The 18370-nt window shown below is 45.7% G+C and overlaps 1 protein-coding gene across 3 annotated transcripts in view; it reads left to right on the top strand.

Moving 5' to 3' along the window:
- The window catches only part of SORD (sorbitol dehydrogenase), a 31520-nt gene extending 19517 nt beyond the window's left edge, over positions 1-12003 (top strand). The window contains exons 7-10 of one of the 3 annotated variants that reach the window (XM_084816968.1): positions 2419-2594; positions 4555-4676; positions 9161-9366; positions 11665-12002. In XM_084816968.1, the coding sequence (XP_084673094.1) occupies positions 2419-2594; positions 4555-4676; positions 9161-9326 (464 nt within the window). In that variant the 3' untranslated portion in view covers positions 9327-9366; positions 11665-12002. Of the gene's footprint in view, positions 1-2418; positions 2595-4554; positions 4677-9160 lie in introns of all 3 variants that reach the window. The other 2 variants (XM_084816969.1, XM_084816966.1) reach the window with 2 other exon arrangements.
- The last annotated feature ends 6367 nt before the right edge of the window (positions 12004-18370 follow it).

The raw sequence follows: 18370 nt of genomic DNA, 5'->3' as shown, positions 1-18370 counted from the left end.
TATGCGTTTATCAGTACAGAGAGAGAGAGAAAGTGAAAAGTAAACAGTTGGGTCAAAATGCCATGGAATGCAAGACGTATAGGAGATCTGTGACATTTCAATGTAAGCTCAAATATACAGGATGAGAACAATTCATCAGCAGATTTGATTCTGTTCTTTAGATCTTGATAATAGATGCCTCAAGACAAAAGAGTTTGCAACACCTTAAAGGCTAACGAATTTATTGCGGTCAAAGGTTTCACGGGCCAGATCCCATCGGAAGCAATGAGCACTGACCTATGAAGAGCTTAAGCCACCATGAATTCAAGATGCTGCTCAACTCTTTTTTGTTTACATAGAGGGAATGTTTCTGCCTTGAACCATCTGCAAAGTAGGTTTACTGCAAAATGCCTTCCTTCAATTCACCACCACCCCATTCCCAGGGAGTGAGTATGGGGAAGGAATTTTGCCTTGTGCAGAGGGCTGAGTGGGGAAAAATGTTTGGAGTGGAATGCTGTTTGCAGAACCTCAGGCCTCCGGGCCAAATCTGGCTGTCCTGGGGTTGAAATTTGGTCCTCTGGGGTTCCCCCAGAAGACCACAGCATTTCCCTCCACCGTTGATTGTTTGGTGGTTTCCCAGCTTTTGCCTGGTTCCTTTCCCATTCAGAAGGTTGAATGCCTCTTCTAGGGCTTCACTGATAGGAAGAGCTATATGCTAAAATACACAGCGGCTTTTTGGGGTGTATTTTTGACCTGCCCCATTTTTCCTTTGGCCCTGCCCACCACTGGAATGGAGCCCGCGAGAGCAACCCCAGAATTCAATTTGGCCTTCCAGCTGAAAAAGGTTCAACACCCCTGCTGTAGGTGTATATAGCTTGGTGAGCAGTGGCAGCTTCCTATTCCCTCTGCCTATCCTTGGGGGGTGGGGGTGGCGGGTAGCGATGTAGTTTAGCTGAGCCAGCCAACAAGAGCTATTTTGGTGGCAACCATCAGTAGATCATCACCATTTCCTCCCCCACAGAAAGTTGCTTTAGAAAGAACACCCGAATGATGCTCCATGTAGAGCATCTTTTGGGGTGGGGGGCAGGAAATGATGACCAGTGGCTGGTTGTGCACCTGTTATAAGAGCTCTTGATGACTGGCTTGGCTAAAATACATCCCTCCTCCCATAGGACAAAGAAAGGGGGGGGAATAAGTTGTTGCCACCACTCACCATACTGCAAATGAGAGGGGGAAACGGGTATCCCACAAACCCTGCTGATAGTCCGCTTAAGTTTTCCTCTTCCCTCGCCATCCCTTTTTCCTTGTCTGTTGTGTCTTTTCAGATTGTAAGCCTGTGGGCAGGGACTGCCTTTTTTGCTGATTAAGAGCATAAGAAGAGCCCTGCTGGATCAGACCAAGGGTCCATCTAGTCCAGCATTCTGTTCACAGTGGCCAACCAGCTTTTAAAGGGAAGCCCACAAGCAGGCCACAAGTGCAACAGCATCCAATAGGCATACTGCTTCTGATACTGGAGGTAGCATATAGCCTTCTTCTCCAGGAATTTGTCTGATCCCCTCCTAAAGCCACCCAAATAGGTGGCCATCGCTACATCTTGTGGATAGATCGTAAGCTGCTCGGGGAATTTTTTGGCTGAGAAGTGGATAAAAATCCTTTAAATAGATAAAGAATACATACATCCAGTGGTATATGTACAGTCTGCCCTGCCCCCAGAGCAACTTCAAATACCCTCCTCCCAATCCCCTGCTGTTTTGGAGAGTCATATTTGCTGCTGCTCCTTCCACAAAACCATCTATTTAAGGATTTAAGATCAGCCAGGGAGGCTTTGCTTGTGATGCCTTGAAGGAATGTGGCCCATGGGGCTATCATATGTGGAAGAGCCTTCTTGGTGGTGGGACCCCATCTTTGGAACCCCATTCCTATAGAGATTTGGCTGCCCCCCCCTTGTGATTCAGGCACCAGTTAAAGACATGTTTATTTGTACAAGCTTTTGGGATATAGGCAAGTGTTTTATCCATTTTCTGGTGTTGGGGTGATGGTTTTATTGTATTTTATTATATATTTCTAAGTTTAGAGTTATGATTTTAATTGTTTTTATGTGTTGTATTGTTTTTATATGGGTCATTAGCCATCCTGGGCACCTTGCAAGAGATATAAAAAAAAATAAAAATAAACTAAACTAAAAAACAAACAATTTCAGCAAACCAGAATACAGTCCTGAGCTGACATGGTACAGCACAGACAGGGGATTAGCATCTCAGTGAAAACAAGGTTCTAGCGAAACCATATGACAATAGAGTGTATTTTTTCGGATGGGAATGTCGGAGCAGTGGCAGCCTCTTGTGGGAGAAAGATGGGTACAGTGTGGCAGATGTGCTGTTACATCTGTGCAAGTCTAATGGAATAGACTTTTTGCTGATCCGTATTTTTCCTTCATAGATTTATCTGCCCCACGGCTTGAAAAGGCTAAAGAAATTGGGGCTGATTTCACCATCCAGGTAAAGAGTGAGAGCCCTGAGGAAGTGGCCCATATGGTGAAAACCATTCTTGGTTGCATGCCTGACATTACCATGGAGTGCACTGGGGCTCAGGCCTCTATCCAGACTGGAATATATGTGAGTGTCTCTTAGCTCATGGATACATCCTACATCTGGGCTAATCTTTAATCTCCCTATAGAGCAGGGGTGTTGAACCACTTCCAGCCCAAGCACTGAATTAACATTTGGATAACCTCTCAGGGGCTGAAGGCAAAAAAGGATGGGGCCAAAGTAGGGATGTTGAAGGAATCTGTCTGGGGGGTGGAACTCACTGAGCTTTCAGCCGCTTGGATCCCCAGACGTCAGCTTGCTTCTCCATGAGCTGACCTGACTTGATCTACATTGAGCTGGGCCAGCTCACAGATTTTCTGATTGCTTCCCCCCCACCATCAATAGAAAGTTGCGCAAATTGCAGCCACAATTTGTGTATTTTGTGCAAATTACAGCCATAATTTTATTGACGAGAAAAATATTGCAAGAAGTTCCCAGATTTGGGAAAAGTCCACAGCTCAGCTCACGAACACTTTTAAAAAAACACACTATTTCTCACACACTCAAAGATACACACACACACACACACACACACATTATCTCCAGCCCCACAGCAATTAGCCTGGGGAAAAAAGCTTCCCATTGGAGACAGTGGGAGGCTTTTACCAAGCCTAATTGAACTGCAGGGGGGATTTGAGGCAGGTGTCACAGTGCATGGGGAGGGTTAACTCTTCCCTCCACAGCTCCGCCCACTGTACCGTTTCAGGCCACAAGTTCTGAAGATGCTCTGCTGGGTTGCAGGGTTCTGCTGTGGATCAGGTCTTGAGCACGGGGCAGGTTCCTCTGGAAGCAGGGCAGAAAGAGATCAGCACCACAGACAGCTCCATGTGGTGCCAGAGCAACCAGACAGGGTTGTCTATATGTTTCTCCAACAAAGGCCAGAGCAGGACTGAAGCTTAAATAGGAAGTTACTCGCTTTAGACTTTGATCCTTGAAGGGGCCTGGTCTGTTTCAGCAACCTGAGATTGCAACAACTTGGGAGTGGCTGTGGCGTGCTAGTGACTTCATGATCCGAGTCCTCAGAGTCTGAGGATGGTAATGCAGCCTCCTCTGAATGCAGGGTGGGGGGCACCCCTGGGGTTCCTCTGAAAAAGGGGGTTCTGGGGAGATGTCAGCCTCGTGATAGCTTTCCATGGCCAAGTCTTCTATTGACTTCAGAGCCTCTTCTGGTGATGAGGGTTTGGAATCGTCTGAGGATGCTGGTTCAGGGTGCGGTCCATTGCACTCCCCAAATCACAGAGCAGGTCAAATGGAAGACCTTTTCAAACCTAATTACTGTGGGGGTGGGGCAAGTAGGGGAGGCTCTGTGGGCTGGGGGTTTCCCATCCCTGCTTTAAAACGCACTCTGAATTTATACTCTGTCATGTATAAAGCAAGAATCCGCTCCAAAAATAACAATGGACAAATGCCTTCTCCCACATGAATGTGTCCATCATTTAAGAATTTCAGTGGAGGCCTTTCTCCTGATGTCCCCACCGTGCGGGGCTAGATGGATGTCTACTGAAGAGAGAGGGACTTTTCAGTGGTGGTGTCTAAATTACGGAACTTGGTCCCTATACATTGTATGGCCCCTGTTGAGGGCCCTACCTCAGTGGTAGAGCCCTTGCTTTGCGTGCAAAAGGTTCCAGCTTCAATCCTTGGCATCTCCAGGTAGGGTTGGAAAAATTCCTGCCTGAAACCCTAGAGAGCTGCTGCTACCAGTCAGTGTTGGCAATACTGGGTTAGAAGGACAAATTGTCTGATTCTCTATAAGGCAGCTTCCTATGTTCATCTGGTGCTACTATCCCTTAAGCCCCCATGTAAAGTCTGTCCTGCTCTCTTGGCATTTAATTTGCATTTGGCATTTTTGGAAATTAATGCCATTTATTTGCTTTTATGATGATATGAGGTCCCCCCTTTTGAGTTATTGCTTTGGCAGAGAGAGCCCTTGCTCATTGACTTTGGTAGGTGATGTACATTCATTGTGGCCTTCTCGTTGTGTCCTCAGGCAACCCGTTCTGGAGGGACTCTGGTGTTGGTGGGGCTGGGGCCTGAGATGGTCACACTGCCCATTGTGAATGCTGCTGTGCGGGAGGTGGACATCAGAGGGATATTTCGATACTGCAATACGTGAGTATTTACTCGACGTCCAGAGTGGTGAATGGTGATTTATTTTTGAATTGCGCTCCAGAAGGAAAATGGAAGGCCTGTTGCTTTTATAATGGCTTTTGACACAGAACCACACAGAAGGATGCATCACACAAACTACATAATACAGGGGCGGGCAACATGCTGCCCCCCCCATTTCATAAAAAAATATTTTTTGGGGGGGAATGGTGTCTGTAGCCGCTACGGAGTGCCAAAATGGTCAAATTTAGTTTGTAAAGAATCTAATTTTGACCCCTTTGGAACTCCGTAGCCGCTATAGACACAATTTTTTTTTCAGTGTGCAGGTATGTTGGGGGGGGGGAGTGCAGCCCATGGGGGGATCAGGGGGCAAAATTTTCCCCCAGACCACCCACACTTGCCCACTGCTGACACAGCAGAATCATAAGGCAATGTCAGTTGAGGGTATGTGCAGGTTCATTAGGGGTGCTCTGGAGTACAGATGGGGAAATCTGTCAAGCTCGATTTCACTCAAATTTTCATTTTTCCACTGCTCAGTTATTCCATCCCATTTCTGCATGGGATTGTGAATGCCTTTCTTTTGATTTTAGCCCGCACAAAAATCCATATGTATTTTTCATGTGCATTTTTCAGAATATGTGCATTTTTGTAGGCATGTTTTCAAATGTATGCATTTTTGTGTGTGATTTTTTTTCCATAGAACAATGCAGTTTTCTGCGCATTTTCACAAACATACACAAGTTTTGTACATACTGTTTCAAATCTGCATATTTTTTGTGTCCACTTCTTCAGATACATGCATTTCTGTGTGCATTTCTTTTTGGTCCCAAACTTTGGAAAACTACAGATGTCAGTGTCTAACTATGTTCCGGATTGTGTTTATGTTTGGGAAGTTCGAATTTGGTAACTTTGCATTGAAATTTAGGGATGTACTTTGCCAGGAAATCCAGCCCTTTTGGGGCTCTCCCGACTTCCGTGGCACATCCGACTCTGCTTGCTTTTCCCCAAGTTCCGGAGACTTGTAACACGTTTTTTGTCTCGGCCATAATTTGTGCAAATAGAGATTTGCGTAGGTTTTTGCCACAAATGGTGTGAATTTGCATAATTCATGCAAAGCTTGGCTGTAAATTGCCACAAATTATGGCTGCAATGTGTGCAAATTACACAAATGTGCTCAAGTTACAGCCAAAATTTGTGCAAATTATGTAAATTTGCGTGATTCACCACTGAAATTTGCGCAAATGTTCTTTTATGAAAAAAATTGTGGAAATTCTGCCAGCTGGCCCGACTTGTTACGTGCTGAGTCAGGTCAGCTGGCGGAAGATGGAATGGAGTCTGGGGGGCAAGCTGACGAAAGCTCGTCAAACTCCATCCCCCAACTGGATTCCTCCGACATCCCTATTGAAATTTGAGCCAAATTTCTTACCCATCCCTAGTCTTGGGTAGCCGTTGGAGAAAGCTCTATACGAGATGTAGTGCTGCCCTTTGTGTCTCCAGCAGGGAGCAGTAGAGGGCCAACTAGCCGAGATGTTGATGGACTCTGGAGATTCAGAATGGAATTTCCTGTCTTACTAATTTTTTAAAACAAAGCGGCCATGGGGATGGTGTAGGGAAGCTTGAATCGGGTCAGGACCATGCTGTAGGGGAAGGGGATATTTATCTCCCAGTGCTGTTTTCCTGATGTAAATCCCTTGCCATTGCACAGCCACTATTTAACCTGCTAGGGAAAAATGCAGGTACACAAGATATATGATCACAGATTTCTAACGCAGCCTTCCCCAACCTACTGCAGATGTGTTGGAGTACAACTCCTAGCATCCCCAACCAGGAGGGCTGGCTGGAGATGCTGGGAATCATAGTCTGACACATCTGGAAGGCACCAGGTTTGACACAGAGTGTGGTGAGAGAACACAGGAGGATGATACACAGTACTAGGTAATGCCAGAGTGCACATTTATTGCTTACAGTTTCTGTGAACCCTGGATGGGGAATTTGGCCTATTCTCAGTATCTCTATCGAACTATCTTTGTATTTGGAGCATTATATTTGGCTTTAATATTTTTTGATCTACAGAAGCATGGAGAAGAAGAAACACCCAGGCTTTTTTTTTTTTTAAACCACATTTAAATAGTGCAACCATTTATTTCTATAAGTGTGCACTTAGACAGTAGGGAGGAGTGAGAGGCTGTTAAACAAAACTGCATAGCCAAAGAAACAGGTCTTCTGTAGCATTTTATCATGGGGTGTGGAAGGAAGATAGCACGATATTATGCAAACATACATTTGAATTGGAGCAGAACGGAACTTATTGCACAATGTCAATAAGACAGACACAGCATATTACATCATGTTAAAAACATTTTAATCACTCTATAGAGATATAATATACAGAGCATACCAAGTTGAAAAGAAAGAAAATAAATATTCAGCCAACCAAAGATCTCGCACATGATTTACAGCAGGAGTAATCAGAGGGGCTGCGGTGGCTTAGTGGTTAAGACGCTGAACTGCAGACAGGAAGGTCGGCAGGTCAGCAGTTCGAGACCCGAGTGCTGTGTGACGGAGTGAGCTCCCGTCTTCAGTCCCAGCTCCTGCCAGCCTAGCAGTTTGAAAGCAAGAAATTGCAAGTAGATAAATAGGTACCGCCTCGGCGGGAAAGGTAACAGCATTCCGTGCACCTCGGTGTTCAGTCATGCCGGCCACATGACCACAGAAGTGTCTTCGGACAGTGCTGGCTCTTCGGCTTAGAAATGGGGATGAGCACCGCACCCTAGAGTCAGACACGACTGGTTGGGGACACCTTTACCTTTACTTTTTAAACAGACTGCAGGCTTGTGGAATTTACTTCGGTTTTTTGTCTTTTTTTCACAAGAACCCTGAGATCTACCAACTGCAGCCTGGTGTCAAAGTCTGTCTGTCTGTCTGTCTGTCTGTCTGTCTGTCTGTCTTTCTTTCTTTCTTTCTTTCTTTCTTTCTTTCTTTCTTTCTTTCTTTCCATTTCATTTCATTTCATTTCATTTCATTCCATTTCTATACCACCCAAGCTCTCTAGGCGGTTCACAAAAATCTGGGTGGTTCACAAAAATTACAGAATTCCGAGCCCAGAGATTTGTGTTGAGTATCCAGAACTAAATGGAGCTTATAACCTTTGTATACAAAAATATATTTTTGTTATCCCAAGCTTTCTTCATTTCAGCACTTTTTGGGGGAGCGGGGAGGGAGTCAGAAATCCTTGCTGACCTACTATAAATCACCCAGAGATCTACCAGTAGATTCACATCTACTTTCTGCCCAGCCCAGGTTTGCAACATTAATGTGAACCTTGATAACTGAATGTCTTCACGCTTAGAATTAATCACCTGATTCTCTGACAGTAAGATGTCTTCCTAAAAATCAAACTATGCTTAATATATAACCCACTAAATATCGACAACTGTTTAAAGCTGTTATCAAATGAAAAATGTTAAAATAAGTAAACCATCAGTATAAGACAGCCTTCTCTAACCTGGTGCCCTCCAGATGATGTTCTGCAGTTGTTTTGGACTTCAGCTCCCAGCAGCCCCAGCCAACATGGCCAATGGTCATGGGCCCAGATGGTACCCACCCTAGAGTTCTTCAAAAACTGAAATGTGAAATTGCTGATCTTCTAACAAAAACATGTAACATGTCCCTAAGGACAGCCTCTCTACCAGAGGACCGGAAAATGGCCAAAGTTATGCCTATTTTCAAAACAGGGATCCAGGGGAGATCTGGGAAATTACAGGCCAGTTAACTTAAGATCTGTTCTGGGTAATTTGGTGGAAAACATTATTAAAAGTAAAATTAGTAGGCATAAAGAAGGACAAGCCTTGCTGAAAAGAAATCAACATGGCTTCCGCAAAGGTACGTCCTGTCTCACTAACCTTTTAGAGTTGTTTGAAGGTGTCAGTAGACATGTGGACAGGGATGATCCAGTAGACATTGTGTACTTGGACTTCCAAAAGTCTTTTGACAAAGTCTCCCGCCAAAGACTCCTGAGCAAACTTAGCAGTCATGGAATAAGAGGTCCTCTTACGAATCAGTAACTGGTTAAAGAACAGAAAGCAGGAATAAACTGTAAATTATCTCAGTGGAGGGATGTAAACAGCGGGGTCCTACAAGGATCAGGAGGATGCTTTTGCACTCATGTCTTAGTTGTGGGTTTCCCACAGGCAGCTGATTGGTCACTACGTGAATGGAATGATGGCCTAGATGGACCCTTGGTCTGATCCAGCATGACTTTTCTTATGTTCTAATGGTTAGGAATGCTGCAAATTGTAGTCCAAAACATCTGGAGGGCTTCCCTGGTTGGGGAAGGCTGGTGCAGGAGGACATACAGTGGCATTTCTTATCCAGCTAGTGCTACTACTGACTGCTGCAGTCCTTCTGCCTCTCCATCTGTATTACAATAGGCTATTCAGAATTCTGAGCTCCTGCAAATCTTTAATCCCCCCCCCATTGCCTTGCAGGTGGCCCATGGCAATTGCTATGCTTGCATCAAAAAAAGTGGATGTCCAGCCATTGGTGACACATCGCTTTCCTTTGGAAAAAGCCTTGGAGGCTTTTGAGGCAACCAGAAAGGGTGTTGGGATAAAAATTATGCTGAAATGTGATCCCAGCGACCAGAATCCTTGAAAACAAACCAACAGAACACTCTACTCTCTTGCTAGTGAAGGTGGAGTACATGGATCAGGAAAGCTTGTTGTTTCTAGACATTCAGAACCTTAACATTGCAAACAAACAAACAGAACGTTGCCTAGGAAGCAAACATTAAGTGAAATTATTTTGAACCTTAAGCTCTTTAAGGCAGGAAATAGTCATTGGAATCAGATGAATGACCGAAATCAGTAGAAGCAGCTTGATGATAACAGTCCTAGGGCTGAAACATGCAGAACAGGTACCGGATGCAGCTGTTGCTGGTTGGTACTATTTCAAACCTACTGTAAGAGTGGTCCCCTGTATAACAAATGTCCCAGATGTACATAACTGCAACTGGGACCTGCAACAAAATGTTGCAGCATGGAATGCTCCTGTTCAGTGTTCCAGCCAATCAGCCGTCCCTTCCAGGATAATTCATTTCCAGCACCGCACAGTTTTCCATTCCCCCACACTCCACTCCAACAGCTAGTCTGCATTCCGGGGGTCATACCCACTAAGCATCTCATTGGGCTAGAAACATAGGAAGTGGCCTTATACCGAGATAGGCCCTGGGTCCATCTGGTCCAGTATTGCCAACACAGTCTGGCAGTGGCTCTCCAGCCTTTCAAACTGGGGTCTTTCCCAGCCCTGCCTGGAGATGCCAGGGATCAAACCTGGGACCTTCTGGATGCAAAACTGTGCCACAGAGCTAGGGCCCCTCCTTATGGCCGTTTTGGGTTTCCCCCTCCCCTGAAGGCTTTTTCCCTAAATATGTGTTTGTACCTCTGCAAACCTCAGGGCTTCCCCAAGCATGCTGATACCTCCCTCTTGTGCGTGGGCAGTGCTGTTTTGGCTACCAAAGGACCAGTATTCAGAGAATTGAGATTGCTGTATGAGAGTCATGAAGGATGGATCTAACCTAGCCTTCAGGTTTTGTATGTATGGGCAGTTTTAATATGGGGGAGCAGCACTCGAATCCGCTGCCTACAGTCTCCAGTAGTTCAGCCCAGTAAAAGCTGTACCATGTGGCTACTGTGATTGTACGTTTCTGCTGTTAGATGCATTTGCCAACTTGGGCCTTATTCCTCTAATAATCTCCCCTCAACTGATGTGGATTCTGGAGTCGCATCACACAATAAGAACAAATAGAATTGACTGAGTTCGTCCACAGACCATATCAAAATGCACAAAGCAGTAAGAGCTTCCCTGTCGGAACTAGCATAAAACCTAACTGTAGATCAACCTTCCCTAACCTGATGCCTTCCTGCTGTGTCAGACTACAAGCCCCATCACCCATAGCCAGCATGGGGACATGCTGCCAGGGATGATGGGAGCTGTAGTCCAACACATCTGGAAGGCGCCAGGTCTGGAGGGCGCACGTAGATCATCACATGTGACAGCTGCTCAAATGTGTCTTTGTTTTACTGACTCTGCATGATCATCACATGTGACAGCTGCTCAAATGTGTCTTTGTTTTACTGACTCTGCATATGGGATGACTTTTAAGTGGATTTTGAACTGCTTTCTCTTCAAGAAATGCCCAATGTGTGAAGGGGGTGTGGCAGGGTGGCACTTGAAGACAAACAAAGGTACATTCCATTGCCTAGATAAAGAATATTTCCTTTTTGGAGCAGGGCTCTGCCTGAATATGTCTATTTCTGTCATGGATGATATGTTGCTATGTTATGCCTTTGTGTGTACCGTGTGCTGGAAAATGCTGCAGTTCCATCCTAGATGGACATTTCCTGGAGCAGCTGTCCCCATCCCGATGTCATCCTGATGGACTACAGCTCACATCATCCCCAATGCTGGCTGCGGGTGATGGGGATTGTAGTAACACCTGGAGGGCACTAAGGATGGAAGGGAGGGGCTTCAGAAATTCATTGCCACTAATATTCATTACCGCTAGCCCCAGGTGCTTTCTTATGGGACCCCCCCCAGTCTGCCCCCCCCCCGACACACACCTTTGTGCACGGTGCAAGGAATGTTCCTTCCGAGCACAAATCCCTGCAAACACAGCAATTGTGCTTGAATATTCTGCTTTTGAATCCTGGGGAGATGAACTGTCCTCTCCTTTTGGTGAGTGCTGTCAAGAGAGCCACTTCCTCCTCATATTACAGCCCTGAAGGGGATGATTGTAGACCTGTTTCAACAGGCGGGGGGATTTAGAGCTTCTGCTGTAATTTTGAAGGGCGAAGTGGCAAAGTGCCGAACTCACAACCTGAGACTGTCAAATCCCAGGTCCTCAGCAAGTGCCTAGGACAGAAACGACTAACGATATATTTCCCTCACCAGGGTCACGTGCTACTGATTCTGTCTTCTTCCGCTATTCTAGCTCTGTTCACAGATGAAAGGGAGCTATCAAACGGAAACACATTCAGGCAGGGCCTGTTGAAAGAGGCTGAGGTACCATCACGTGGTTTGGCTGCTCTGAACATTAATTCGTAGGAAATGTAATTAAAAGCAAAACAAAACTCAGGGTAACATGGAAATATACTTGTTTTACTGAGTAGTAATGTTATTTTGCAACTGGATGTTTATGGCTATTGGGAAAGTGAAAGATGGAAACTGTTGGTAACAATATTTTGAGATGTATTGTATTTTTATTTGAGTTATAATCATTATTTCTAAATTTGCATCTATACATATAAATTAGCATATGCAACCTTTGTGTACCTTGTGCCCTCTTTTGTCATCACTGCATGGCCTCTTTTTTTTGGCAGTGTGGAGCTGGCCACACTAACAGCTACCCCTTTCTTCTGAATTTCCTCCTCCACACTTCTGAGCTGCAGATATCCTCATTTCCAAATTAGGGCACCTTTATGCAGATTACCTGCTGATGACACCAAGTTATTCAGGGTGGTTAAAACAAAACAGGATTGCGAGGAGCTCCAAAAGGATCTCTCCAAACTGGGAGAATGGGCATCCAAATGACAAATGCAGTTCAAAGTAAGCAAGTGTAGCATGATGCATGTTGGGGCAAAAAATCCCAGCTTCAAGTATAACCTGATGGGATCTGAGCTAGTGGTGACTGACCAAGAAAGAGATCTGAGGGTTGTGGTGAAAATGTCAACCCATTGAAAATGCTAAGTGAAAATGTCAACCCAGTGTGCGGCTGCTGTAAAAAAGGCAAATTCCATGTTAGGCATAATTAGGAAGGAAATTGAGAATAAAACTGCCACTATCACACTGCCCTTATACAAAACTGTGGTGTGATCACACTTCAAATGCTGTGTACCATTCTGGTCACTACACCTAGGAAAAGATATTGTAGACCTGGAAAAAATGCAGAAAAGAGCAACTAAAATGATCAAGGGGCCAGAGCATCTCCCCTATGAGGGAAGGCTAAAACAGCTGGGATTGTTTAGCATGGAAAAATGGTGAGTAAGGGGAGACATGATAGAGGTGCACAAAATTATGCATGGTGTGGAGAATGTGGATAGAGAGACATTTCCCCCCCCCTCAAAATATTAGAACCTGGGGTTATCCTATGAAGCTGATCGGTGGGAGATTCAAGAAAGATAAAAGGAAGGACTTCTTCTCACAGCACATAGTCAAACTATGGAATTTACTATCACAAGATGTAGTGATGGCCACCAATTTGGATGGCTTTAAAAGGGGATTGGACAAATTCGTGGAGAAGAAGGCTATCAATGGCTACTAATCCTGATGGCTATATGCTCCCTCCAGGATCAGTAGGCTTATGTACACCACTTGCTGGGGAACATGGGCAGGAGGGTGCTGTTGCACTCATGTTCTGCTTGTGGGTTTCCTGGGGGCAGATGTTTGGCCACTGTGTGAACAGAATGCTGGGCCAGATGGACCCTTGGTCTGATCCAGCATGGCTCTTCTTATGTTCTTACCTCCCCCCAGTATATCACATGGTTGCCCCAAAGTATGAATCATAGGCCGGGAAAACCTAAATGCTGGTGTTACATAGGGATCAGTACTGGATCTCTGCTGTTTAACATCTTCATTCACAATGTATGGAAAGTGTACGCATCAGATGTTCGTATGATGTAAACCTGGGATGAATGACAAATGGCATAAAAGAGCATGGAAATCCAAAATGATGACTAACTGAAGTATTAGGTAGAAAGCACTGCAATTCGGTTCAAGAAAGACAAATGTAAAGTATTGCAACTTAGAAAGAAAGAATAATAATACAAAATGGTAGTGACAAGAGAAATACTGAAGAGTAGAACCTGGAAATGGTTGGGACTACAAACTGAGCACACATCTGTACTATGATGCTGTTTCAAGGAAGGCAAACACTGCATAGAATTGTGTTCACGGAAGTATGAAGCGAAACCAAAGACAGTGGTGGGAGCTGCCACGTCATTGGTTACACCTCATTTGGAGTGTTATGATCCTTTTGGGGTGAAGCGGTGTCCTGGGTTGGTGCTTCTGGGATCCCAGGAGTTGGTGTACAGCCTGCTCTGGATGGGGTTGCACTCTCCTTGCAGGAGCAGGTGTAAACAGCATGGCTCTCACACTAGTTCCATGCAGTTCCTATCACTCAACTAGTGCAAGTCGTTATGAGCTGGGGAAAAGGTTAACTCAATAGATACAGGCAGCTTAGGGAATAATACATTTTGTATTCACTTGTGTTCATCCATGACACCCTGTTGAATGCATGAATTCTGTACCCAGTGTAAATAAATCGGGCAAGAATGTATCCAATGACTGAGTCATGTAGACATTGCTAGTATTTGGTGCTGCAATTGTTCCTTTTGTATAAGTTGAATTGGGCAAAACCCATTCACAGTTAACAGGTTAGTACTTTAAAATGGGGGGGGGGACCACATAATGGCTCCTACTTCCCTAAGAAGGTTCCCAAACCCTAATCACCAAATATCTTTTGCTCAGTATGTAATGATTAGAGTGGGCAGAGTATTTCAAACACCAAGTCTGAACTAAGTTGAAAAGGGGTTAATGCCCTGCTAATGCTTCCTTGCTTTTCGGCTAGAATTACAAGATGTGTATTCTTGGTGAGAGATAGCAATGCGGGGTCAGTCCCATGTGGGTTTTTTTTGGGGGGGGAGGCTTGATAACCTGCCCTTGATGGGCCTCCTCTGTTGAGCTCTCCCCCTGTTCCTTGCATGCCACCACCTGTGGCAGTGGCTTCTCGTACCTCCTTTGCAGTGGCTTCTCGTACCTCCTTGTACCTTCAGTGGCAGAGGATCTGTGGCCCTCCAGATGTTGTTGAATCACAACTCCCATGATCCCCGACAATTGGCCACCTTGGGGGGGATAATGGGAGTTCATCCCATGCAGAGGAAGACACAAGGTATGTACGAAAGGTACTTACCTTTCTGCGGATTATGCTGATGCTGGGGGGGAGGTGTTCCGTCCCTCCCCCCGGAATCCTGGCCGGGGGGGGAGGCGCTCCGTTCCTCCCCCCCGGAATCCTGGCCTACCGGCTGTGCTCCGCAGCAATTCTGCGGAGCTGCTGGCCAGCTCCGCCAGCAGCCGGACATCTGGCCGCTGGCTAGCAGGGACGCAAATGGCGGCAGCCATAGCTGCCGCCATTTGCGTCCCTGCAGTCAGCCGTGATAGGCTACGTAAATGTTTACGTAGCCTATCACAGCTGATTTTAAAAAAAACAAAAAGCGCGTACACAAATGGCGGCACCCATGGGCGCCGCCATTTGCGTTCCTTATTTTGGCACGTCTTAGTCTACGTAAATGCTTACATAGACTAAGACGTGTCAAAATAAGGAACGCAAATGGCGGCGCCCATGGGTGCCGCCATTTGCGTACGCGCATGTGTTTTTTTTTAATCAGCTGTGATAGGCTACGTAAACATTTACGTAACCTATCACGGTCTTTTTTAAAAATCTAGCCGTGATAGGCTACGTAAATCTTTACGTAGCCTATCACTTTTTTTGTTTTTTTTACCTGGAAATGGTGGTGGCGGTGGCCGGTCGGAAGACCGGCCGCCGCAGCTGCCGCCGCCAGGAAGATCGGCCTAAGGTAAGTCCCGTGGCGGGGGGGCGGGGGGCTGTTATGCCACCGATTTCGGGGGGCTGAATGCGCTGGCATTCGGCCTCCCCGAGATCCGTGGCGGAACTTTCGTACATCCCTAGAAGACACTTATGTCAGAAGAAAGGGACCTTTGGATACAAGCCACTGTGTCATCCACATGCAAATTATACAGATTTAATTGAGATCTACAGTCAGGGCCAGAAATATTGGAACAAGGATAACTGTTTTGGCAGTTGGCCTCTGTACACCACCACATTGAAGTTGAAAGGAAGCACACCCAGATGGGAGTGAAGTCAGGACTTTCAGCTGTAATTCAAGGGGTTTGACAAAAGTGGGGCATGACCCATTCAGGAAGTACAGCCAGTGGCATACACACACCCCATCGTTGGGGGCTCATAAGTAATGGAACAAATGGCTGACAAGCAGCTGTATGGCCAGGTGTGGCCTGTTTCCTGGGTACCCCATGAGCAATCAAGCAGATAAAAGGCCTGGAGGTGGTTTGAGTGTTACATTTGCATTTGGTAGCTGTTCACTGGAACTCCCAACATGAGGTTCAAAGAGGTGTCCATGCAAGTGAGGGAAGCCATCATTAGGCTGAGGAAACAAACCCATCAGAGAGATAGCAAAAACTTTGGGAGTAGCCAATACAAAGTTTGGAACACCCTGAAAAAGAAGGAATTAACTGGCAAGCTCAGCAACAGCAAAAGGCCTGGAAGACCACGGAAGACCACTAAAGGGGATGACTGCAGACTTCTGCTCATGGTGAAGAGGAACCCTTTCACAACATCTAGCCAGGTCAAGAACGCTCTTGAGGAGGTAGGCATGTCATTGTCAACATCTACAGTCAAGAGACAGCTTTATGAATGTAAATACAGAGGCTTCACAACAAGGTGCAAACCACTGGTAATGCTCAAGAACCGAAAGACCAGATTAGCCTTTGCCAGCAAACACCTAAAAAAACCTGCCCAGTTCTGGAATACGATTCTTTGGACTGATGAAACCAAGATTAACTTGTACCAGAATGATGGGAAGAGAAATGTATGGAGAAGGAAAGGAACAGCATGATCCAAAGCATACCACATCATCTGTCAAATATGGTGGAGGCAGTGTTATGGCATGGGCATGTATGGCTGCCAATGGAACCGGGTCATTGCTGTTTATTGATGACCTGACTGCTGATAAAAGCAGCAGGATGAATTCTGAAGTGTATAGGGCTATACTTTCTGCTCAGATTCAGCCGAATGCTGCCAAACTGATAGGACGCCGCTTCATATTGCGGATGGATAATGACTCAAAACATACAGCAAAAGCTACCCAAGAGTTTCTGAAGGCAAAGAAGTGGGATGTTCTTCAATGGCCAAGTCAGTCACCTGCTCTCAACCCAATAGAGCATGTTTTTCACTTACTGAAGATGAGACTAAAGGCAGAAAGACCCACAAACAAGCAGCATCTGAAGGCAGCTGCAGTAAAGGCCTGGCAAAGCATCTCGAGGGAGGGAACTCAGCATTTGGTCATGTCCATGGGTTCCAGACTTCAGGCAGTCAATGACTGCAAAGGATTTTCATCCAGGTATTAAAGGCGATCCCTAAGTTTGAAATGATGTTGGTTTGTTCCATTATAGAATCATAGAATAGTAGGGTTGGAAGGGGCCTACAAGGCCATCGAGTCCAACCCCCTGCTCAATGCAGGAATCCAAGTCAGAGCATCCCTGACAAATGGCTGTCCAGCCTCGTCTTAAAGGCCTCCAGTGTGGGAGAGCCCACCACCTCTCATTAGTTATGAGCCCCCAGTGATGGGTGTGTGTGTATGCCACTGGCTGTTCTTTCTGAATGGTTTGTTGTTTATTCGGTCAGTCGCTTCCGACTCTTTGTGACTTCATGGACCAGCCCACGCCAGAGCTTCCTGTCCGCCGTCGCCACCCCCAGCTCCCCCAAGGTCAAGTCTGTCACCTCCAGAATATCATTCATCCATCTTGCCCTTGGTTGGCCCCTCTTCCTTTTGCCTTCCACTTGCCCTAGCATCAGCATCTTCTCCAGGGTATCCTGTCTTCTCATGATGTGGCCAAAGTACTTCAGTTTTGCCTTTAATATTCCCTCAAGTGAGCAGTCTGGCTTTATTTCCTGGAGTATGGACTGGTTTGATCTTCTTGCAGTCCAAGGCACTCTCAGAATTTTCCTCCAGCACCACAATTCAAAAGCATCTATCTTCCTTCGCTCAGCCTTCCTTATGGTCCAGCTCTCGCAGCCATAGGTTACTACGGGGAATACCATTGCTTGAACTATGCAGACCTTTGTTGTCAGTGTGATGTCTCTGCTCTTAACTATTTTATCAAGATTTGTCATTGCTCTCCTCCCAAGAAGTAAACATCTTCTGATGTCCTGGCTGCAGTCAGCATCTGCAGTAATCTTTGCGCCTAGAAAGACAAAGTCTGTCACTGCCTCCACATTTTCTCCCTCTATTTGCCAGTTATCAATCAAGCTGGTTGCCATAATCTTGGTTTTTTTGAGGTTTAACTGCAACCCAGCTTTTGCACTTTCTTCTTTCACCTTCGTCATGAGGTTCCTCAGCTCCTCCTCGCTTTCAGCCATCAAAGTGGTATCATCTGCATATCTGAGATTGTTAATGTTTCTTCCAGCGATTTTAACTCCAGCCTTGGCTTCATCAATCCCAGCATGTCGCATGATGTGTTCTGCATACAGGTTGAATAGGTAGGGTGAGAGTATACAACCCTGCAGTACTCCTTTCCCAATCTTAAACCAGTCCGTTGTTCCGTGGTCTGTTCTTACCGTTGCTACTTGGTCGTTATACAGATTCCTCAGGAGGCAGACAAGATGACTTGGTATCCCCATACCACCAAGAACTTGCCACAATTTGTTATGATCCACAGTCAAAGGCTTTAGAATAGTCAATAAAACAGAAATAGATGTTTTTCTGAAACTCCCTGGCTTTCTCCATTATCCAGCAGATATTGGCAATTTGGTCTCTAGTTTCTCTGCCTTTTCTAAACCCAGCTTGTACATCTGGCAATTCTCGTTCCATGAATTGCTGGAGTCT

The sequence above is a fragment of the Heloderma suspectum genome, chromosome 11 (assembly GCF_057233095.1).
Source record: "Heloderma suspectum isolate Gila_16-S chromosome 11, 16-S_ref, whole genome shotgun sequence".
Lineage (NCBI taxonomy): Eukaryota > Metazoa > Chordata > Lepidosauria > Squamata > Helodermatidae > Heloderma > Heloderma suspectum.
Note: the sequence above shows the minus strand (reverse complement) of the source record. Positions and strands in the feature narration are given on the sequence as shown.